Source organism: Bombina bombina, chromosome 6 (genome assembly GCF_027579735.1).
Source record: "Bombina bombina isolate aBomBom1 chromosome 6, aBomBom1.pri, whole genome shotgun sequence".
NCBI classification, from domain to species: Eukaryota; Metazoa; Chordata; class Amphibia; order Anura; family Bombinatoridae; genus Bombina; species Bombina bombina.
This window is the reverse complement of record NC_069504.1, coordinates 1,005,075,481-1,005,100,537: the sequence shown is the minus strand read 5'-3', so window position 1 is coordinate 1,005,100,537 and position 25,057 is coordinate 1,005,075,481. Positions and strand designations below refer to the sequence as shown.

The 25,057-nt window shown below is 39.4% G+C and overlaps 1 protein-coding gene across 3 annotated transcripts in view; it reads right to left on the bottom strand.

The window, feature by feature from the left end:
- Positions 1-25,057, bottom strand: part of LARP1 (La ribonucleoprotein 1, translational regulator) — a 341,591-nt gene that overhangs the window by 291,414 nt on the left and 25,120 nt on the right. For all 3 annotated transcript variants that reach the window (XM_053718702.1, XM_053718703.1, XM_053718704.1), the window contains exon 2: positions 17,027-17,088. In XM_053718702.1, coding sequence (XP_053574677.1) covers positions 17,027-17,088 — 62 coding nt within the window. The remainder of the gene's footprint in view (positions 1-17,026; positions 17,089-25,057) is intronic.

Below are 25,057 nucleotides of genomic sequence, written 5' to 3'. Positions count from 1 at the left end.
CCACGAACTGGTAATGTTTGTCCAGGAATGCAAACCTTAGGAACCGATGATGTTCCTTGTGGATAGGAATATGTAGATACGCATCCTTTAAATCCACCGTGGTCATGAATTGACCTTCCTGGATGGAAGGAAGGATAGTTCGAATGGTTTCCATCTTGAACGATGGGACCTTGAGAAATTTGTTTAAGATCTTGAGATCTAGGATTGGTCTGAACGTTCCCTCTTTTTTGGGAACTATGAACAGATTGGAGTAGAACCCCATCCCTTGTTCTCTTAATGGAACAGGATGAATCACTCCCATTTTTAACAGGTCTTCTACACAATGTAAGAACGCCTGTCTTTTTATGTGGTCTGAAGACAACTGCGACCTGTGGAACCTCCCCCTTGGGGGAAGTCCCTTGAATTCCAGAAGATAACCCTGGGAGACTATTTCTAGCGCCCAAGGATCCAGAACATCTCTTGCCCAAGCCTGAGCGAAGAGAGAGAGTCTGCCCCCCACCAGATCCGGTCCCGGATCGGGGGCCAATATTTCATGCTGTCTTGGTAGCAGTGGCAGGTTTCTTGGCCTGCTTTCCCTTGTTCCAGCCTTGCATTGGTCTCCAAGCTGGCTTGGCCTGAGAAGTATTACCCTCTTGCTTAGAGGACGTAGCACCTTGGGCTGGTCCGTTTTTACGAAAGGGACGAAAATTAGGTCTATTTTTTGCCTTGAAAGGCCGATCCTGAGGAAGGGCGTGGCCCTTACCCCCAGTGATATCAGAGATAATCTCTTTCAAGTCAGGACCAAACAACGTTTTCCCCTTGAAAGGAATGTTTAGTAGCTTGTTCTTGGAAGACGCATCAGCCGACCAAGATTTCAACCAAAGCGCTCTGCGCGCCACAATAGCAAACCCAGAGTTCTTAGCCGCTAACTTAGCCAATTGCAAAGAGGCGTCTAGAGTGAAAGAATTAGCCAATTTGAGAGCATTGATTCTGTCCATAATCTCCTCATAAGGAGGAGAGTCACTATCGAGCACCTTAAGCAGTTCATCAAACCAGAAATATGCGGCAGTAGTGACAGGGACAATGCATGAAATGGGTTGTAGAAGGTAACCCTGCTGAACAAACATCTTTTTAAGCAAACCTTCTAATTTTTTATCCATAGGATCTTTGAAAGCACAACTATCCTCTATGGGAATAGTGGTGCGTTTGTTTAAAGTAGAAACCGCTCCCTCGACCTTGGGGACTGACTGCCATAAGTCCTTTCTGGGGTCGACCATAGGAAACAATTTTTTAAATATGGGGGGAGGGACGAAAGGAATACCGGGCCTTTCCCATTCTTTATTAACAATGTCCGCCACCCGCTTGGGTATAGGAAAAGCTTCTGGGAGCCCCGGCACCTCTAGGAACTTGTCCATTTTACATAGTTTCTCTGGGATGACTAAATTTTCACAATCATCCAGAGTGGATAATACCTCCTTAAGCAAAATGCGGAGATGTTCCAATTTAAATTTAAATGTAATCACATCAGATTCAGCCTGCTGAGAAATGTTCCCTAAATCAGTAATTTCTCCCTCAGACAAAAACTCCCTGGCCCCCTCAGATTGGGTTAGGGGCCCTTCAGAGATATTAATATCAGCGTCGTCATGCTCTTCAGTAACTAAAACAGAGCAGCCACGCTTACGCTGACAAGGGTTCATTTTGGCTAAAATGTTTTTGACAGAATTATCCATTACAGCCGTTAATTGTTGCATAGTAAGGAGTATTGGCGCGCTAGATGTACTAGGGGCCTCCTGAGTGGGCAAGACTCGTGTAGACGAAGGAGGGAATGATGCAGTACCATGCTTACTCCCCTCACTTGAGGAATCATCTTGGGCATCATTGTCATTATCACATAAATCACATTTATTTAAATGAATAGGAATTCTGGCTTCCCCACATTCAGAACACAGTCTATCTGGTAGTTCAGACATGTTAAACAGGCATAAACTTGATCAGAAAGTACAAAAAACGTTTTAAAATAAAACCGTTACTGTCACTTTAAATTTTAAACTGAACACACTTTATTACTGCAATTGCGAAAAAACATGAAGGAATTGTTCAAAATTCACCAAATTTTCACCACAGCGTCTTAAAGCCTTGAAAATATTGCACACCAATTTTGGAAGCTTTAACCCTTAAAATAACGGAACCGGAGCCGTTTTAAGCTTTAAACCCCTTTACAGTCCCTGGTATCTGCTTTGCTGAGACCCAACCAAACCCAAAGGGGAATACGATACCAAATGACGCCTTCAGAAGTCTTTTATAAGTATCAGAGCTCCTCTCACATGCGACTGCATGCCATGCCTCTCAAAAACAAGTGCGCAACACCGGCGCGAAAATGAGACTCTGCCTATGCTTTGGGAAAGCCCCTAAAGAATAAGGTGTCTAAAACAGTGCCTGCCGATATTATTATATCAAAATACCCAGATAAAATGATTCCTCAAGGCTAAATATGTGTTAATAATCAATCGATTTAGCCCAGAAAAAGTCTACAGTTTAAATAAGCCCTTATGAAGCCCTTATTTACAATCGTAATAAACATGGCTTACCGGATCCCATAGGGAAAATGACAGCTTCCAGCATTACATCGTCTTGTTAGAATGTGTCATACCTCAAGCAGCAAGGGACTGCAAACTGTTCCCCCAACTGAAGTTAATTGCTCTCAACAGTCCTGTGTGGAACAGCCATGGATTTTAGTTACGGTTGCTAAAATCATTTTCCTCATACAAACAGAATTCTTCATCTCTTTTCTGTTTCTGAGTAAATAGTACGTACCAGCACTATTTAAAAATAACAAACTCTTGATTGAATAATGAAAAACTACAGTTAAACACTAAAAAACTCTAAGCCATCTCCGTGGAGATGTTGCCTGTACAACGGCAAAGAGAATGACTGGGGTAGGCGGAGCCTAGGAGGGATCATGTGACCAGCTTTGCTGGGCTCTTTGCCATTTCCTGTTGGGGAAGAGAATATCCCCACAAGTAAGGATGACGCCGTGGACCGGACACACCTATGTTGGAGAAAAACTCTTGCTTGAAGAAATTAAAAACGAATATTTTATCACCTCTTTCACTTTACCCTTCCTAGTACTTAGAGTAGGCAAAGAGAATGACTGAGGGGTGGAGCTATATAGACAGCTCTGCGGTGGTGCTCTTTGCCACTTCCTGTTAGCAGGAGGAGAATATCCCACAAGTAAAGGATAAATCCGTGGACTCATCGTACCTTATAGAAGAAAGGGTATGCTAGACCGAAAACCCCAAGGAACCGCCAGAGCATCTATCAGGGCAGCCTGAGGATCTACCGTACCTAAGGGTTCAGACGAGAAGCCATCAGATCCAACTCCGGCCCCTCCCACTTGAGGGTTAATCTGGAGAACACCTCCGGATGGAGAGCCCACACCCCGGAATGAAAGGTCTGTCTGCTCAGAAAATCCGCATACCAGTTGTCCACTCCTGGAATGTGGATGGCAGATAGGAGACAGTCGTGAGCTTCTGCCCACTGAATGATGCGAGTCACCTCCTTCATGGCCAAGGAACTTAGAGATCCTCTTTGGTGGTTGATGTAAGCCACTTAGGTCCGACTGGAATCTGATAAACCGAGCTAAAGACAACTGACGACAAGCTATCAAGGCATTGAAGATCACTCTCAACTCCAAGATGTTTATTGGGAGAGAAGACTCCTGAGCCCACAGGCCTTCAGCTTTTAACAAGCCCCAGACTGCTCCCCAGCCTAGCAGGCTGGCGTCCATGGTCACAATCACACAGGAGTATCTCCGGAAGCATGTGCCCTGAGACAGATGATACTGAGAAATACACCACGAGAGTCTCTTGTTAAAGGATCCAGATCTATCTTCTGAGATAAATCTGAATAGTCTCCGTTCCATTGCCTGAGCATGCATAGTTGTAGAGCTTCAAATGGAACCGAGCAAAAAGGATGATGTCAATGGAAGCAACCATCAGACCAATTAGCTCCATGCATTGAGCCACTGATGGACAGTAGACTGGAGAGAGAGACAGGAAGAGAGAAGTTTGGATTTTCTGACCTCCGTCAGAAAAATCTTCATAGATAGGGAATCTATGATGGTCCCTAAGAAACACACCCTTGTAGTTGGAAAAAGGGAACTCTTCTCCAGATTCAGTTTCCATCCATGAGAACGTAGAAAAGACAACAAGATCTCTGTATGAGAGTTTGCTAGTTGAAAAGAGGACGCCTGAACCAAAATGTCGTCCAGGTAACGTGCCACCGCAATTCCCTGAGACTTGAAAACTGCCAAGAGAGCCCCCAGAACCTTTGTGAAGATTCTGGGAGCTGTGGCAAGGTTAAACTGAAGAGCAACAAATTGAAAGTGCTAGTCTAAAAAGCAAATCTCAGGAATGGTTGATGATCCCTGTGAATGGGAACATGAAGATACACGTCCTTCAGGTCTATGGTATTAATAAACTGACCCTCTTGGACCAAAGGAAGAATGGAATGCATGGTTTACATTTTGAAAAACGGAACCCTGAGAAATTTGTTGAGACATTTTAGGTCTAAAATAGATAGGTTCTTTTTTGGGAACCACAAATAGATTTGAATAGAATTCTAGACCCTGTACCCTTACTGGGACTGGAACAATCACCCCCAGGGAGGAAAGGTCCTGAACGCAGCTTAAGAAGGCCTCTCTTTCTACCTGGTCTGCAGACAATCTGGAGAGGAGGAATCTGCCCCTGGGAGGACAAGTCTTGAACTCTATTTTGTAACCCTGCGATACTAGGTCCACAGCCCAAGGATCTGGGACATTGCGTATCCAAGCAAAGTCTGCCCCCCACTTGATTCAATCCCGGACCGGGGGCAGACCCTTCATGCTGACTTGAAGTCTCAGATGAAGGTTTCTTTGATTGCTTCCCCTTGTTCCAAGACTGATTGGGTCTCCAAGAGGACTTAGACTGCTCCGGTTTGGAGGAGGAAGAGGAAGACTTTTGACCTTTCAAGTTACGAAAGTAACGAAAATTAGAATTTTGGCGCCCCCTTAGATCTATTCTACTTGTCTTGCGGTAGAAAAGACCCCTTTCCATCAGTAATTTCAAAAATTATCTCCGCCAGACCAGGACCAAACAGGATCTTACCCTTGTAAGGTAGCGACAGGAGCTTGGACTTGGAGGTAACATCAGTCGACCAAGATTTTAGCCACAGAGCCCTGCAGGCTAATGACTTGCATGTTAGCATCAGAGATAAAGGAATTGGCCAGTTTGAGAGCCTTAAAGGTACAGTCAACACCAGAATTTTTGCCGTTTAAAAAGATAGATAATCCCTTTATTACCCATTCCCCAGTTTTGCATAACCAACACTGTTATAGAAATACACTTTTTAATGCAAACTGCCCCCTTATTTCAGTTCTTTTGACAGACTTACATTTTAGCCAATCAGTGCTCACTCCAAGGTAACTTCACGTGCATGAGCTTAATATTATTTATATGAAACACAAACTTATGCCCTCCAGTGGTCAAAATGCATTCAGATTAGAGGCAGTCTTTTATAGGTCTAAGAAATTAGTATATGAACCTCCTAGAATTAGCTTTCAACTAAGACTACCAAAAGAACAAAGCAAAATTGGTGAAAAAAAGTAAATTGGAAAGTTGTTTAAAATTAATTCCCTATTTAAATCATGACTTTTTTTGGGACTTGACTGTCCCTTTAATCCTATCTTGGATCTCCTCTAACTGAGTCTCCTCTAAAAATCAATTCGGACAAAGCATCACACCAATAAGATGCTGCACTTGTTACCGTGGCAATACAAACTGCAGGTTGCCATTGTAGACCCTGATGAACATACATTTTCTTTAAATAAGCCTCCAGCTTCTTGTCCATGGGATCCTTAAAAGAACAGCTATCCTCTATAGGAATCGTTCTCTTGGCCAGAGTAGAAATAGCCCCTTCTACCTTAGACACAGTGTGCCATGAGTCCCAAATGGAGTTGGAAACAGGAAACATCTTTTTAAAGACAGGAAAAAAGGAATCCCTGGCATGTTCCATTCCTGTGCAATGATCTCCGACACATGGTCTTATACAGGAAACACTTCCACAGAAGAAGGAACATCATAGTATTTAAGCTTACTAGATTTTTTTAGGATTGACAGCGACAGAAGAATCGGAGTCGTCCAAAGTAGCCAATACCTCCTTTAGTAGTAAACGAAGGTGTTCAAGCTTAAATCTGAAGTGTACTTCAGAATCAGTCAAAGAATTTATACGGTCCCTCAGAAGCTACCGAGGTATCCTCATCAGACTTATGGGGGAGGTCAACCTTTGCAGCAGCAGATGGGACAACTTATCAGAAATATGCTTTGATTTTCTCTTGCGCTTCCCCATCATGGTAAAAGCAGATAAAGCTGCAGACACCGCAGAAGATATCTGTGCAGCAAAATCTACAGGAAAATACACACCTCCAGGAGGCTTAGAGGAACTGCAGGGCACTGTATGTGATACCATTAAGGCTTGGGATGTTTGAGGAGAAAGCTGTGGCATATCCTGAACAGCATTATCCTGAGAGACTTTAGGCTCAGAAGGGAGTAATTTATCCTTAGGGTTTTAAGGCTCTAAGCAAGAGGAGCAAAATTGCATAGGCAAAACAATTTGAGTCTCTAAGCATAATAAACATTTATCAAAAGAATCAGACCCCTGTTCAGAGTACATAGTTAAATTAAATTGCAAAAATTGAGTAATAAAAATAAAATTTGCAAAAAACAAGTACTGTCACTTTAAATTAGCGCCCAAAAACACGCTAAGACATAATTAGGGAAAAAATACAAAGTGTGCACCTCTACACCTCAGACAGTCTGAGGTGCCCTATCTGAACCTGCAAAATTAATCCCCAAACACAAAAATCTCCTGTAGATTGAGCAAACTACCACCAGAGCTCACTTAGGAATGACGCCGATCCGCTCAGACTTGCAAGCAGAAGGTCACGTGAGCGGCAGTAAAAACGGAAAATAGCCGTTTAAATAAATTACATGTCCAACTTACTCCCAATAAAAACAATTTATGCTTACCAGATAAATTCCCTTCTTTCCTTACTATTGGGAAATACAACACCTGGCCACCAAGAGGAGGAAGAGACACCCCAGCCAAAGGCTTAAATATCCCTCCCACTTCCTCATTAACCCAGTCAGTCTGCCGAGGGAACAAGGAAAAGTAGGAGAAACATTAGGGTATAAATGGTGCCAGAAGATAAAATAAATAGGGGACCGCCCATAGACAAGACAAAACGTGCGGGGGTTGTGGACTCTCCCTATCTAGAAGGAAAGGAATTTATATGGTAAGCATAAATTATTTTTTCCTTCCTAAGAAAAGGGAGAGTCCACGGCTTCATTCCTTACTGTTGGGAAATCTATACCCAAGCTCCAGAGGACACTGAATGAATAACGGGAGGGAACAACCTTCTAGAAAAACTTGAAAGACAGAGGTTACAAACACAACATTATCCAAAGAACCAGACAGGAAGTGGGGCTAGCAAGAGGAAGGACCTTTTACTAAAAAGAGATAAAAACAAAAAAAGACAGTAGAGAGTAATAAGGGAGCTTTCTTTGTTACTGACTATAGTGACCAATAACAAAAAAAATTGTGGAATACTACAAAAGCATTTCAGGCTCTTGGCCGCTGATAATGCTCTAGTCAGTACCATTCAGAAAGGCTGTAAATGTTAGTTCAGAAGAGGCCTCACACTAGGCAATATCCTAGCACCTACTCAAATAAAACCTACTATGAAAGGGAATGAAGGTAGCTCTTGGCTATGTCTCAAGGGGGTTTACAGGTGTAGTAATCCAGCCTGCAAGGCCCGAGAGCACTTACAAGCAGGATTGGGCTTCCAAAGCTATGCCACAAATAAGATTTACAATAAAAAATCCTGTATGAATTGCAGGTCTATCTACACAATTTATCTGGCCAGCTGCACAATTTGCCACCTACAATACCTAGGTTTAACAACTAGGGAGTTACGTTCACGCATTCGTGAGCACTCTAATATTAAAGCAGGTATTCTTATAACACCTCTTGTACAACATTTTAACAGGGCCCACAATAAGGACCCGTCCAGTTTTAAGTGGACAATAATTGAAACAATAAAGGTTGGAACAAGAGGGGGTGATAGGGATCAAATGCTAGCCAAGAGAGAGGTATTCTGGATATTACAGTTAAAGACCAGGTACCCAACCGGAATATGACCATCAATTTTTGGAAATATAACCATGTACTACCACCCTCTTTAAGTATAGATGTTCATACTAGAACTTTAGCCCCTATTTATATTTCTTCCTCTAAAATCGAAAGAAAAATTATAGATGTTAGAGAAATAAGGAATTGCATTCACATGGGTATTTTTAACCTTTTAATGCCGTTATGCCGTTCTATTCCGTCATTATTACACTGGGCTTTAAAGCCGTTATGATGGAATAGAACGTCATAGCTAACGGCTGTCCTAAAGCCTTCTGTGCTTCTAGGACTTGATCGCGGACTGGAGGGCGTTCCTAGGGTTGTAGGGACAGCCCCCCAGGATGTGATCCAATAATTGAAATCTCGCGATCGTATGTACGATCGCGTAGTTTGAATTTGTCTACATCGGAACAGGTGTTCCGATGTAGGCACTTTAACCCTGTCACGAAAGGGTTAAATACGTATTTATAAACACATGTATGATTTTACCCAATGATACCAACATATGGGGTTTACAGTACAATTGAGATTAGTCCCACTGTGGAGGTTTTACAGAAAATAAAGTATTTTTGCTAAGTCAGGGGAAAAAAACATTACAAATTTAAAGTATGTACTTTATAGGTGTTATCCGGTATAGTTGTACTAGATAGCAATTATGTTAATAATGTATAGTAAGGATTGGTACTAGATACTCGGTTTAAGACATAGCTTTACACTGGGATCGAACAAGAGTGAATATGTTGGTTAACACAGCATTCCCTTGTATGTATATAGACTGTTTCACCATTGTATTCTGTTTTGTTTTTGTATACAATTTGTTTTGCCATTTTCGTTACATAATAACAGTATGCATTTGTACTTATGTCACTACTACTACTAGTTAATTTAGTTAGTTTAGTGACCAGCCCACTTCACACACCTATTTGTGAGAATAGGATGTTATTAGCCATTTTAAATAGTCAGTGTGTTTAGGGAGAACCAAGCCAGCTATGAGTACAGCATAACGCCGAAACGTGTAAGCTAGCGGTTCACTTGAAGATATGGGCACCCTTGTTTGTTTGCAACAAATGAAATAAAAAAGTCAAGTTTTACTTTTTACCACCTGATGCTCCTCTGAAAATTATTTCTGATCAATAAATCTAAAATCAAAATTTAAAATGTAGGAGTCAGTAAGAATATTTAAAGGTACAGTCAACCCCAGAATTTTTGTGATTAAAAAGAAAGATAATCCCTTTATTATCCATTCCCCAGTTTTGCATAACCAACACAGTTATAATAATACACGTTTTACCTCTGTAATTATCTTGTATCTAAGCTTCTGCTGACTGCTCCCTTATTTCAGTTCTTTTGACAGACATGCAGTTTAGCCAATCAGTGCTCACTCCTAGGTCACTTTACGTGCATGAGCTCAATGTTATCTATATGAAACATATGAACTAATGCCCTCTAGTGGCCAAAATGTATTCAGATTAGAGGCATTCTTCAAGGTCTAAGAAAACAGAATTTATGCTTACCTGATAAATTACTTTCTCCAACGGTGTGTCCGGTCCACGGCGTCATCCTTACTTGTGGGATATTCTCTTCCCCAACAGGAAATGGCAAAGAGTCCCAGCAAAGCTGGTCACATGATCCCTCCTAGGCTCCGCCCACCCCAGTCATTCGACCGACGGACAGGAGGAAATATATATAGGAGAAACCATATGATACCGTGGTGACTGTAGTTAGAGAAAATAATTCATCAGACCTGATTAAAAAACCAGGGCGGGCCGTGGACCGGACACACCGTTGGAGAAAGTCATTTATCAGGTAAGCATAAATTCTGTTTTCTCCAACATAGGTGTGTCCGGTCCACGGCGTCATCCTTACTTGTGGGAACCAATACCAAAGCTTTAGGACACAGATGAAGGGAGGGAGCAAATCAGGTCACCTAAATGGAAGGCACCACGGCTTGCAAAACCTTTCTCCCAAAAATAGCCTCCGAAGAAGCAAAAGTATCAAATTTGTAAAATTTGGCAAAAGTGTGCAGTGAAGACCAAGTCGCTGCCTTACATATCTGGTCAACAGAAGCCTCGTTCTTGAAGGCCCATGTGGAAGCCACAGCCCTAGTGGAGTGAGCTGTGATTCTTTCAGGAGGCTGCCGTCCGGCAGTCTCATAAGCCAATCGGATAATGCTTTTAAGCCAAAAGGAAAGAGAGGTAGAAGTCGCTTTTTGACCTCTCCTTTTACCAGAATAAACAACAAACAAGGAAGATGTTTGTCTGAAATCCTTAGTAGCCTCTAAATAGAATTTTAGAGCACGGACTACGTCCAAATTGTGTAACAAACGTTCCTTCTTTGAAACTGGATTCGGACAGGTACAACTATCTCCTGGTTAATATTTTTGTTGGAAACAACTTTCGGAAGAAAACCAGGCTTAGTACGCAAAACCACCTTATCTGCATGGAACACCAGATAGGGCGGAGAACACTGCAGAGCAGATAACTCTGAAACTCTTCTAGCAGAAGAAATTGCAACCAAAAACAAAACTTTCCAAGCTAATAACTTAATATCTACGGAATGTAAGGGTTCAAACGGAACCCCTTGAAGAACTGAAAGAACTAGATTTAGACTCCAGGGAGGAGTCAAAGGTCTGTAAACAGGCTTGATCCTAACCAGAGCCTGAACAAATGCTTGAACATCTGGCACAGCTGCCAGTCTTTTGTGAAGTAAAACAGATAAAGCAGAGATCTGTCCCTTCAGAGAACTTGCAGATAATCCTTTCTCCAAACCTTCTTGTAGAAAGGATAGAATCTTAGGAATTTTTATCTTGTTCCATGGGAATCCTTTAGATTCACACCAACAGATATATTTTTTCCATATTTTATGGTAAATTTTTCTAGTTACAGGCTTTCTAGCCTGAATCAGAGTATCTATTACAGAATCTGAAAACCCACGCTTTGATAAAATCAAGCGTTCAATCTCCAAGCCGTCAGTTGGAGGGAAACCAGATTCGGATGTTCGAATGGACCCTGAACAAGAAGGTCCTGTCTCAAAGGTAGCTTCCATGGTGGAGCCGATGACATATTCACCAGGTCTGCATACCAAGTCCTGCGTGGCCACGCAGGAGCTATCAAGATCACCGAGGCCCTCTCTTGATTGATCCTGGCTACCAGCCTGGGGATGAGAGGAAACGGTGGGAATACATAAGCTAGGTTGAAGGTCCAAGGTGCTACTAGTGCATCTACTAGAGTCGCCTTGGGATCCCTGGATCTGGACCCGTAGCAAGGAACCTTGAAGTTCTGACGAGACACCATCAGATCCATGTCTGGAATGCCCCGTAACAGTTATTTGGGCAAAGATTTCCGGATGGAGTTCCCACTCCACCGGATGGAATGTCTGACGACTCAGGAAATCCGCTTCCCAATTTTCCACTCCTGGGATGTGGATTGCAGACAAGTGGCAGGAGTGATCCTCCGCCCATTGAATTATTTTGGTCACTTCTTCCATCGCCAGGGAACTCCTTGTTCCCCCCTGATGATTGATATATGCAACAGTCGTCATGTTGTCTGATTGAAACCTTATGAATTTGGCCTTTGCTAGTTGAGGCCAAGCTTTGAGAGCATTGAATATCGCTTTCAGTTCCAGAATGTTTATCGGGAGAAGAGACTCTTCCCGAGACCATAGACCCTGAGCTTTCAGGGGTTCCCAGACCGCGCCCCAGCCCACCAGGCTGGCGTCGGTCGTGACAATGACCCACTCTGGTCTGCGGAAGCTCATTCCCTGTGACAGATTGTCCAGGGTCAGCCACCAACGGACTGAATCTCTGGTCTTTTGATCTACTTGAATCGTTGGAGACAAGTCTGTATAATCCCCATTCCACTGTCTGAGCATGCACAGTTGTAATGGTCTTAGATGAATTCGTGCAAAAGGAACTATGTCCATTGCTGCAACCATCAATCCTATTACTTCCATGCACTGCGCTATGGAAGGACGAAGAACAGAATGAAGTACTTGACAAGAGCTTAGAATTTTTGATTTTCTGACCTCTGTCAGAAAAATCCTCATTTCTAAGGAATCTATTATAGTTCCCAAGAAGGGAACTCTTGTTGACGGGGACAGAGAACTCTTTTCTTTGTTCACCTTCCATCCGTGAGATCTGAGAAAGGCTAGGACGATGTCTGTATGAGCCTTTGCTTTTGACAGAGACAACGCTTGAATCAGGATGTCGTCCAAGTAAGGTACTACTGCAATGCCCCTTGGTCTTAGAACCGCTAGAAGGGACCCTAGTACCTTTGTGAAAATCCTTGGAGCAGTGGCTAATCCGAATGGAAGTGCCACAAACTGGTAATGCTTGTCCAGAAAAGCGAACCTTAGGAACTGATGATGTTCCTTGTGGATAGGAATATGTAGGTACGCATCCTTTAAATCCACGGTAGTCATAAATTGATTTTCCTGGATAGTAGGTAGGATCGTTCGAATAGTTTCCATTTTGAACGATGGAACCTTGAGAAATTTGTTTAGGATCTTGAGATCCAAAATTGGTCTGAATGTTCCCTCTTTTTTTGGGAACTATGAACAGGTTGGAATAAAAACCCATCCCTTTTTCTCTTATTGGAACTGGATGAATCACTCCCATTTTTAACAGGTCTTCCACACAATGTAAGAATGCCTGTCTTTTTATTTGGTTTGAAGATAATTGAGACCTGTGGAACCTTCCCCTTGGGGGTAGTTCCTTGAATTCCAGGAGATAACCTTGAGAAACTATTTCTAGCGCCCAAGGATCCTGAACATCTCTTGCCCAAGCCTGAGCAAAGAGAGAAAGTCTGCCCCCCACCAGATCCGGTCCCGGATCGGGGGCCATCCCTTCATGCTGTTTTGGTAGCAGTGGTAGGCTTCTTGGCCTGCTTACCCTTGTTCCAGCCTTGCATTGGTCTCCAGGCTGGTTTGGGTTGTGAAGTATTACCCTCTTGCTTAGAGGATGAAGAATTAGAGGCTGGTCCGTTTCTGCGAAAGGGACGAAAATTAGGCTTATTTTTAGCCTTAAAAGACCTATCCTGTGGGAGGGCGTGGCCCTTTCCCCCAGTGATGTCTGAAATAATCTCTTTCAAATCAGGTCCAAATAATGTTTTACCCTTGAAAGGAATGTTAAGCAATTTTGTCTTGGAAGACACATCCGCTGACCAAGACTTTAGCCAAAGCGCTCTGCGCGCCACGATAGCAAACCCTGAATTTTTCGCCGCTAATCTAGCTAATTGCAAAGCGGCATCTAAAATAAAAGAGTTAGCCAATTTAAGTGCTTGAACTCTGTCCATAACCTCCTCATACGAAGATTCTTTATTGAGCGACTTTTCTAGTTCCTCGAACCAGAAACACGCTGCCGTAGTGACAGGAACAATGCATGAAATTGGTTGTAGAAGGTAACCCTGCAGAACAAAAATCTTTTTAAGCAAACCCTCTAATTTTTTATCCATAGGATCTTTGAAAGCACAACTATCTTTGATAGGAATAGTAGTGCGTTTGTTTAGAGTAGAAACCGCCCCCTCGACCTTGGGGACTGTCTGCCATAAGTCCTTTCTGGGGTCGACTATAGGAAATAATTTCTTAAATATAGGGGGGGGAACAAAAGGTATGCCGGGCCTTTCCCACTCCTTATTTTCTATGTCCGCCACCCGCTTGGGTATAGGAAAAGCGTCGGGGGGCACCGGAACCTCTAGGAACTTGTCCATCTTACATAACTTTTCTGGAATGACCAAATTGTCACAATCATCCAGAGTAGATAATACCTCCTAAAGCAGTGCGCGGAGATGTTCTAATTTAAATTTAAATGTCATAACATCAGGTTCAGCTTGTTGAGAAATTTTTCCTGAATCTGAAATTTCTCCCTCAGACAAAACCTCCCTCATGGCCCCTTCAGATTGGTGTGAGGGTATGTCAGAACAGTTATCATCAGCGTCCTCTTGCTCTTCAGTGTTTAAAACAGAGCAATCGCGCTTTCTCTGATAAGTAGGCATTTTGGATAAAAGATTTGCTATAGAGTTATCCATTACAGCCGTTAATTGTTGCATGGTAATAAGAATTGGCGCACTAGATGTACTAGGGGCCTCCTGTGTGGGCAAAACTGGTGTAGACACAGAAGGGGATGATGTAGTATCATGTTTACTCCCCTCATTTGAGGAATCATCTTGGGCAATATCATTATCTGTGGCATTACTGTCCTTACTTTGTTTGGACACTATGGCACAATTATCACATAAATTTAAATGGGGAGACACCTTGGCTTTCATACATATAGAACATAGCTTATCTGATGGTACAGACATGTTAAACAGGCTTAAACTTGTCAACAAAGCACAAAAAACGTTTTAAAATAAAACCGTTACTGTCACTTTAAATTTCAAACTGAAAACACTTTATTACTGAATATGTGAAAAAGTATGAAGGAATTGTTCAAAATTCACCAAAATTTCACCACAGTGTCTTAAAGCATTAAAAGTATTGCACACCAAATTTCAGAGCTTTAACCCTTAAATTAACGGAACCGGAGCCGTTTTTACATTTAACCCCTATACAGTCCCAGCTATATGCTTTGCTGAGACCCAACCAAGCCCAGAGGGGAATACGATACCAAATGATGCCTTCTATAAGCTTTTTCAGTGATTCTTAGCTCCTCACACATGCATCTGCATGCCTTGCTTTCCAAAAACAACTGCGCATTAGTGGCTCGAAAATGAGGCTCTGTCTATAACTAGAAAAGGCCCCCATCTGAAAAAGGTGTCCAACACAGTGCCTGCCGTTTTTCTAAACAATCCCCAAGATTATAATAACCATTAATAGTTAGAATCTGCATAATATGCCTAGTAAAGCAATCGTTTTAGCCCAGAAAAATGTCTACCAGTTTTTTAAGCCCTTTTGAAGCCCTTTATTCTTTTATTTAACTAAGAAAATGGCTTACCGGTCCCCATGAGGGGAAATGACAGCCTTCCAGCATTACATGGTCTTGTTAGAAATATGGCCAGTCATACCTTAAGCAGAAAAGTCTGCTAACTGTTTCCCCCAACTGAAGTTACTTCATCTCAACAGTCCTGTGTGGAAACAGCAATCGATTTTAGTAACTTCTGCTAAAATCATCTTCCTCTTACAAACAGAAATCTTCATCTTTTTTCTGTTTCAGAGTAAATAGTACATACCAGCACTATTTTAAAATAACAAACACTTGATAGAAGAATAAAAACTACATTTAGACACCAAAAAACTCTTAACCATCTCCGTGGAGATGTTGCCTGTGCAACGGCAAAGAGAATGACTGGGGTGGGCGGAGCCTATGAGGGATCATGTGACCAGCTTTGCTGGGACTCTTTGCCATTTCCTGTTGGGGAAGAGAATATCCCACAAGTAAGGATGACGCCGTGGACCGGACACACCTATGTTGGAGAAATTAGCAAATTACCTCCTAGAATTAGCTTTCAACTAAGAATACCAAGAGAACAAAGCAAAATTGGTGATAAAAGTAAATTGGGAAGTTGTTTAAAATTGCATGCCCTATTTAAAACATGAAAGTTTTTTTTTGGACTTGACTGTCCCTTTAAGAGCCATACGTACTTTTAGGAGCCAGACAGTGATATTTATATATAGTTATATGGAGAATAACCCAAAGAGTTAGGAGTCAGGGGTTAAATTCTAGGAAACCGTGGCTCCCGGGTTTGTTGGGCCTTGGCAAAGCGTATAGCAGCTACTTGGGATAAAAGTTCCAGCTGTGCCTGAATCATCTTGTGTTATAAACTGCCCGCTCTGCTGCTGAGGCTTACACAGAATTATATTCAGAGATTTGCAAGATAAGCATCTGGGACCGTGGCGTAATGACTAAACAACCAAAAATGAAAAGTTTCCTTTGGAAAGCGGAGAGAAAATAATCAGGAAAGGAAAAAACACAAAAAGTACTAATCTGACGAAGGGATAATTAGCTTTAAACCTAGAGAAAAAAAAACATATTACCAAGTTTAAAATATTCCACCTGGAAAAGTGGTGAGGATGTTTGGCCACTAGAGAACAAATACAGTAAACAAGATGGCAAAGTAACCAGAAAGTTGTATTTCCCTCCAACCTTTAATTGCTTGACACGAAAGTCTATGTTGGACTTCTGAAATTAGAATTTTAAAAAGGGATATGAAACCCATTTTTTTCATTTCATGAATTAGCTAGACTGTACAATTTTAAACAACTTTCCAATTTATTTCTATTATAAATTTTGCTTCATTGTTTTGATATTTTTGTTGAAGTAGCAACATTGCACTACTGGGAGCTAACTGAACATACCAAAAAGGCAACAACAAGAGGCATGTGTGCACCCAACATTCAGCACCCAGCTCCCAAACCTACCTAGGTATGCTTTCCAACAAAGGATACCAAGAGATCAAAGCAAATTGGATAAGAGAAGTGAATTGGAAAGCTGTTTAATATTGTAGTCTATCTGAATTGTGAAATAAAAAAAATGTGGGTTTCATGTCCCTTCACCCAACTTTACTGCAAGCCCAGAAGTAAAATGACTTGATAATTTCCTCAAGGGTTAGACAGACACATGATGTCAGGGGCTATTAATTACAAGAGTCTATTACAATAGTAAGTTTGAATGCAGGCAAGAGCTTGTTTGTTGAAAATCTTTTTCAAAAGCCAAACTTCACCCCCCACTTTATTATATAAATAAGTGAATCCCTGGTAGCTTTTAAAATACGAATATAGATTAATGAGCAGTTTTGTATCTAATTATTAATTGGAAGAAAGCGATAGTAAAGACAGACTACAATGAAGGATGCAATATTTCCTTTTATAATTGAGTAAAAATAAATACCTTGCTGCCTCTTCTTGGTCGTGGCGTCCCAGCTTTCACAACTTTGGCAGGTACTGGAGGATCTGCAAGACAAAAAAAAGTTATTATGTCAGTAAGATATAATGAAGTTAATTTACAGGCATAGATGGTTGCCAAAACCCTTTTTTAAAATTGGGGACTGCTTAACCCCATAAAAGTTTGTATTGTAAACAAAACAAAAATGAAGCACATGAGCCCACTCACTGTCATGTACTTCTAAAACCGAGCTGATTGGCCTGCACTGCTATGCACTTCCCCCAGTCTGTCACAAAAGTGAGGATGTTCCATACTGTCCTACAAGGCTTTAAAGGGACATAAAACAAGTTGGGATAGAGACAAAATAAAATAATATGTACTTTAATTACTTTACCTGCAAATTTATACTGCAGTGCTTCGCCATTAACCCTTTCTTTTTAGTTTCTGAATTGTAAAGCTCTAACTCCCATTCCTTTTATGGCTGTAATCTAGGTTTATTGTTCTTTTGGTAAAATGCAGAAGTGAATAGGGATTATCTGCTGGAGCATGCCTAGAAGCTGTGAACTCAATTGAAATACAATGCCTGTGTCTAAACACTAATAAGAGGGGTGCAGTTAGCAGCTCCAGGCAGTTTAGCTATGTAATTAATTTTGCTTATTTTTGAAAATTTCAAAATACTTGCCAGCAATTTTTAAACTATTCTTTTATGCAAACCATTTTAAATTAATTAGCCCTTTTAGGATATGCACAGATCTCAACCTGTTTTATGGCACTTTTAGGACAGCATGAAATGTCCCAACGGTGTCTAGGGCAGTGCTTGACAAATGTGTTTAAAAATTAGGAGCCAGTAAGAATATTTAGGAGCCAGACCGTTGGATTTGTATATAGATATATGGAGAATAACCCAAAACGTTAGGAACCAGGGGTAAAATTCTAGGAGCCAGTGGCTACCAGACTCCTGGGTTTGTCGAGCCCTGGTCTAGGGGTTAAAGGGACTTTAAGCACTAAATACATTTTATAAGAATAGTACTGAGGTTATTACAGCCTGCCTCTCTTTATGGGTGCTGGCCTGTTGAAATCTAGCTTTCACTACATTGCAGTGCTGAGGTGTTTGCACATACGCAGCTCTCCTTCAGATACCTGCAGAGTAACTCAGGTTCTATAATGGCGGCACCCATGATTAGAGGAAGGTGCAGGAAATGTATTTAGTGTCCCTTTAAAGCGGAGTCAATAAATATTATAACTAGGTTATATTTATTTAACACGTATTAATCTGTTTAGGAGTCAAATGGTCTATATAGAGAGTTCAGTATTAGTACTACTGAAGGAGTCTTCACTTTAGAAATAGATGGGGTCTCAATATTTTGAATATTTGACTCCAAATTTCACAATAAAACTATTCTAAATCTTTTGCAAAATAAAAAGTTGAGCTATGCAAATCTATGGGATTAGGATCAAGAGAAAAGTACAATTTAATGAAACAATAATGTTTACACACGTGAAAAGAACTTCTCATCCTTCACCTAACTAAGTTTACAACTTCTTCAGCACATCAATTCCAAACTGCAGCAGAACAGATAAGCTCTAAAACAAGCAGATACTGTGCCTTGTAATGAATACACCAATACTTATTCTGGAAAGATCAGTTGCTAGAAAAAGGTGCCAACAAAAATCAAACATTCACCAGGTCTTTCCCAAACTGAGGGGGAAACAATTGGAAAAACAATGCTCAAAAACTTTTATTATCCACCAGGGAAAAATACTGATGCACTGTTTTTCTTTGAAGGGAAATTAAAAAGGTGAAAAATGTTACATGCAAGTACACAACTGATGTGCAAGTTTTTTAGTAACATCTCCTAAAACTCAATGGGTTGACAGGAACAACTCTCCAAAAACTAGAAATCTTATTTCCTCTCTCACTACTTTATGTAGCAGACACATCTTCAAATACTTGCATCATATAAGGAAAACAAAAACGATTACTACTTAGTGCCGACCCATTATAAAATGCCAGCAGTAGCTTTTGTGCATTAATAACTGTGGGCACTTCATTAGTTATGCAGACATTACAAATGAAGTTTCTTCAACGCAAAAACATAATTCTAGCACAGTGGCAGCAGTAAGCACGGGATCATTTTCCTACCAGCCCAAGTGATAGTGTGCCCTCTGCAGAAACATACGGCATGTAATCAAAAAGCATGACGTGGCCCAAAGAGGATTTAGAGCACCTGAGAGAGCAGGAATCTAGAGGTGTGACAGAAACACACGTGTTATACACTCCCGACAGCAGCAAAAGCAGGACTAAGGAGGGGGGGAGAGAACGGGACACCTGGGGGTGTAGAGAAAGCTGTAGATACATTAGATCAAGCACATATTACTTTACAGACAGATCTGTGCAAAAATGTTAGGCAATGCAAATAGTTTTAAAAGGGCAAGAGTTTTCACTGGTCAAGTAAACGCAATTAGGTAGGAGGGCTGCAATTTATATAACCAGAAATTGCACTTAAAAGGGACACAAGTCAAAGTTAAACTTTCATGATTCAGATATGGCATGCAATTTTCAATAATTTTCCAATTTACTTCCATTAACAAAAATGTGCAGTCTTTATATATTTACACTTTTTTAGTCATCTGCCCCTTCTGAGCACAGAATATATGTCTATGCATTTATGATTGGCTGATGGCTGCCACATGGTACAGGAGTGGAAATAGACATAACTTTGAAATGTGTTAGAAAAAAAAAAAATCTTATTATATTTGAAGTTTAGACTAAGTGCTATTGCATTGTATTGTTATCATGTATTTGACGATTATGCAAATCTACTGTATTTACTGGTCCTTTAAAGGGACAGTGTTTTTCTCCCCTATCATCCATTTTACGTGCTGGAGTGTATTAAATTATTAACAAATAGATCATTTACCTTTACGTTGTCATTTGAAATAACGGGTTTTGCCTGTTGTAGCCCCACCTAGCCAGCAGTAGAAATTACAATCCCAGTGAGAAGTGAAAAAGATACAAGTTTCATTTTTAATTGTTTTTAAAGTATTGTATCTTTGGTATACAGGCAGAAATAAGATGAGGAAGCATGTGTATAAAAATACATACAAAAATAAACCTAAGAGTGATTACCCAGTACATAGTATACTCTGAGGGCGGTTTAACCAGTCATTGGAAAAAAAAATAAGAGGGGGAAACATTTTTTACACTAGAGAGTATCCCTTTAAGTGCGATTTATGACAGATTCTGAACCTCACGTCTAGAAAACATAGGAAATCATTTACAATAGCATGAGACAATATACATAATAGCAAGATATTTTTGTTGTGTGCAATTTATAATGAGTAAATTTACAAAAAAGCAGGTCTCAGGACCACAACATATCGTTATATAAACAAGTCTGGTTACACATCTGGGCTATCTGTTGCTGTCAAGTACCAATGTCTGTAAATGCATGTGTAGGAATTTGTTTTAATTTTAGATAGTATTTGTATCTTACCACAAAATTTGTGTCATATACTCCTACTTTTGCACCCAGCATTACAATTCATTAAAGCATCAATTATTTATTTTGCAGCCTTTTGTTGTATAATACATCTAAAAATTGTGCTTGTTTCACTTTCTCCCAGGGAGGTTTAGATTAATACTTTTAGGCAATTTATGTCAGCTTTTGTTTACTTCACCACCCCCCTAACATTATCAGCAGTCACGTGTTTGCAAAAGGTGGATTATCAGTTTTACATCAACAATCCCGATAGGAGAAGCATTATTTGCAATAGTAACAAAGCTGATGTAGTGCTAAACCAAGTTAATGGAAGGGATAAGGACAGGCTTCCACAGTCTCTCTCAACTGCACATGTGCAAACAGAGTTTGTGCTATATCTAAATATTAGTTTGTGATTGGTAAGCAAGATTTTTGTTTTGTGGGACAGGGAAATCAGTGAAATGAACATAAAAACACACTTTTTAATATTATTATTTATTATTTTTTTACACAAAATAAAAGATGCAGTTTTCATTGCAAAATTATTCTCAGATATAAAAGGTTCAAAATCATGTAGTTTACAATTTGTGTTTAGTGGCCCTTTAAGCTATGGTTGACCAGACAATGAGCATTTTCTAGAGCTGATAGCAAATTCCATGTGATGAAAAAAGAAAAAAAACAGCGCACACACAAAACACTATTAAAGGGACATTATACACATTTTTTCTTTGCATAAATAATTTGTAGATATATTTATATAGCCCATAAAGGTTTTTTTTTTTGGGTTTTTTTTAAATGTATACTTTTGCTTATTTTTAAATAACATTGCTCTGATTTTCAGACTCCTAACCAAGCCCCAAAGTTTTATGAGAATACCGTCAGCTGCATTCTCCAGCTTGCTCCTGTTTGTGTAAACTTGCAGTGGGCTTTCCAACTACCTTTTCAACAGAGCTAAACAGAGCTTCTAAGTAAGTTTTTAAACAGTTATACTGAGTTTTTATATCAGTATCTGTGAATCTTATTCTTTATATTAGTGTCTATGCAGTTATATGAAAATGAGTGTATACTATCCCTTTAAGTTTCACCATTTCAGTGAGCATATCAGCATTATTTAAATCTATATATAAAAAGTAGTCTGTTAAAGGGACACTCAATCAAAATTAAACTTTCATTATTCAGATAGAGCATGCCAATTTAAACAACTTTCCAATTTACTTCCATTAACAAAATGTGCACAGTCTTTTTATATTTAAACTTTTTGAGTCACCAGCTCCTACTGAGCATGTGCAAGAATAAGTGTGTATGCATTTGCCAACGGCTGATGGCTGTCACATGGTACGTGTATGCATTTATGATTGGCTGATGGCTGTCACATGGTACAGGGGGAGTGGAAAAATAAATAATTTAAAATTGTCAGAAAAAAAAAAATCTACTACTCATTTGAAGTTCAGACTAAGTGCTATTGATTTGTCTTGTTATCTTGCATTTGTTGATTATGCAAATCTACTGTGTTGACTGGTCCTTTAAATGAATTGTACCTCATTAAAAAGGTACAATGCAAAAAGTGAATGCTTTAAAAAGAACATGTAATGTATGCACTACTCAATGTGGAACTTAGTGTGATTTTTAACCTGTGCAAGCAGGGTTGTGTGACTGCCACTGCTAAATGGCTCGCCTGCTGTTTTCTTCACGGGGTTAAACACAAAAGTTCCATGACAAGCAGTGCAAAAATGACATGCTCCGAAGAAAAAGGTTTTTAGTTTTTTCCTAATACAATGTCCCTTTTAAGGCAGAGTATGCTGATGTCTGCAGTAGATAAGATGGGTAAAATACTAAGCCATACAAGTGAAACGTGTCCCAAAAACACTGGTTAGATAAAGCAATTGCCTTCCATATGGATGCTATTTTAAAGGTACCTGGAAATATGACAGACCTGATTACAGAAATGACCATGAAAAGTAACACCTGAGTCAACAGCAAGTTTCTACCTCAGATGTGAAGGGGAAAAAAAAAAAAGATTTAACAAAACTACTCACAAACTAAAAGTAAACTTTGTTTTTGATCTTTTTTATATTTAATATTCAAATGACAACTTAATTACAAATATAAATTTCCACTAATTCCAAATAAAAAGCTTTGTCAACTACTAATATGTCCAACTACTAATATGTCCAACTACTAATATGTCCAACTACTAATATGTCCAACTACTAATATGTCCAACTACTAATATGTCCAACTACTAATATGTCCAATTTAAAGGGACATAATACACATATGCTAAATCACTTGAAACTGATGCAGTATAGCTGTAAAAAGCTGACAGGAAAATATCACCTGAGCATCTCTATGTAAAAAAAAGGAAGATATTTTAATTTTCTCAGCTTAGCAGAGTAAGTTCTGTGTAAAAAAAAAAAATATATACTTCAGCTATTGCTCAGCTGCAGGTTAAAAAAAAAAAAAAAAAAAAAGAAAGAAATGAACAGCAGCCAATCAGCATCAGCAGTGCTGAGGTCATGAACTCTTTCACTGTGATCTCATGAGATTTGACTTAACTCTCATGAGATTTCATAGTAAACTTCATTAAACTGAATAGGGAAATAAGATGAGTGTGCACGTAAGCTCGTTCCTTTAGCTGTCCCGGGACAGACATACTGATTTGCTGCTTAGAAGTCCTTTGCAATGGGATGCGGCTACGGAAGAATTTTTGAGGTAAAATATCTTTCTTTTTTACATAGAGATGTTCAGGTGATATTTTCTAGTCCGCTTTTTACAGCTATGCTGCAACACTTTCAAGTGTTTCAATATTTGGGTATCATAGCCCTTTAAATTCAAACATTTACCAACGCTAAATACCTATTAAAAACAAATGACTGTCAGTAAATTTAAAGGGACATGATCATTTTCATGTTAAATATATATACAAGACAGACACATTATTTGGCACTAAATAGGCAATATACAAGTTAAACAGTATGCTTGACCATGTGTTTACTCATGTAAAGGAGTTAAACATACACTGTTGTATTACAAAGATACTCATTATACAGACAGCCAATCAGGAGAAGGACTACAAAATTATGCTATAGTCATTAGTCACATCCTTAGTGGACACCTCACAGGGCTGCTATGGAAGTGCAACTTAAAGGGACAGTCTAGTATAAATTAAACTTTCATTATTCAGATAGGACTTTTAATTTTAATCAACTTTCCAATTTACTTTTATCATCAAATTTGCTTTTTTCTCTTGGTATTCTTAGTTTGAACTAAACATAGGTAGGGTCATATGCTAATTTCTAAGCCTTTGAGGGCTGCCTCTTATCACATGCTTTTTAACTCTCTTTTCAACACAAAGACAAAATAGATAACACTGTGTTCAGGCACAGAAAGTTATTTAAGATTTAGCACAATACAATGCTAAATTTAAGACAATAGACAATAAACAGTCACAGTCATGTGATCAGGGGGCTGGAAGAAGGTTCCTAGATACAAGGTAATCACAGAGGTAAAAAGTATATTTATATAACAGTGTTGGTTATGCAAAACTGGAGAATGGGTAATAAAGGGATTATCTATCTTTTAAAAACAATAACAATTCAATGGTAGACTGTCCCTTTAATGTTTAAAGGGACATGAAAGCCATTTTTTTTCTTTTGTGATTTAGAAAGAGCATGTCATTTTAAACAACTTTCTAATTTATTTCTATTTTCTAACTTGCTTCATTTTCTTGATATCACTTTCTGAAAAGCATATCTAGATATGCTCAGTAGCTGCTGATTGGTTGCTGCACCTAGAGGCCTTGTGTGATTGGCTCACACATGTGCATTGCTATTTATTCAACAAAGGATATCTAAAGAATTGAGCAAATTAGATAATAGAAGTAAATTGGAAAGTTGTTTAAAATTGTATGCCCTATTTGAATCATGAAAGTTTAATTTTGACTAGAGTGTCCCTTTAACACCTTTGCAGGGGTTGAAAACAGAGAAAGATTTGTTTTTAAAAAACAAAATTCAGTGAAACTAAACACTATTTTTATAGTCAAAAATACAACACTTCATATTCTTAGAACATTGCTCAGTAGGAGCTAGTGTCTCAGAAAGCGTACATATAAAAAAAATGTGCACATTGTGATAATGGAAGTGAAATGGAAAGTTGTTTAACCCCTTAGTGACCAGACCATTTTTCAATTTTCTTACCGTTAGGGACCAGGGCTATTTTTACATTTCTGCCGTGTTTGTGTTTAGCTGTAATTTTCCTCTTACTCATTTACTGTACCCACACATTATATACCGTTTTCTCGCCATTAAATGGACTTTCTAAAGATACCATTATTTTCATCATATCTTTTTTTTTTTTTTTATAGTAAATTATATGGTGCAAAAATGGAACACACTTTTTCTAACTTTGATCCCTAAGATCTGTTACACATCTCTACAACCACCAAAAACACCCATGCTAAATAGTTTCTAAATTTTGTCCTGAGTTTAGAAATACTTACATGTTATAGGGTAAGAACAAGTAGCACTTTGCTATTTCCAAACCATTTTTACTTCCA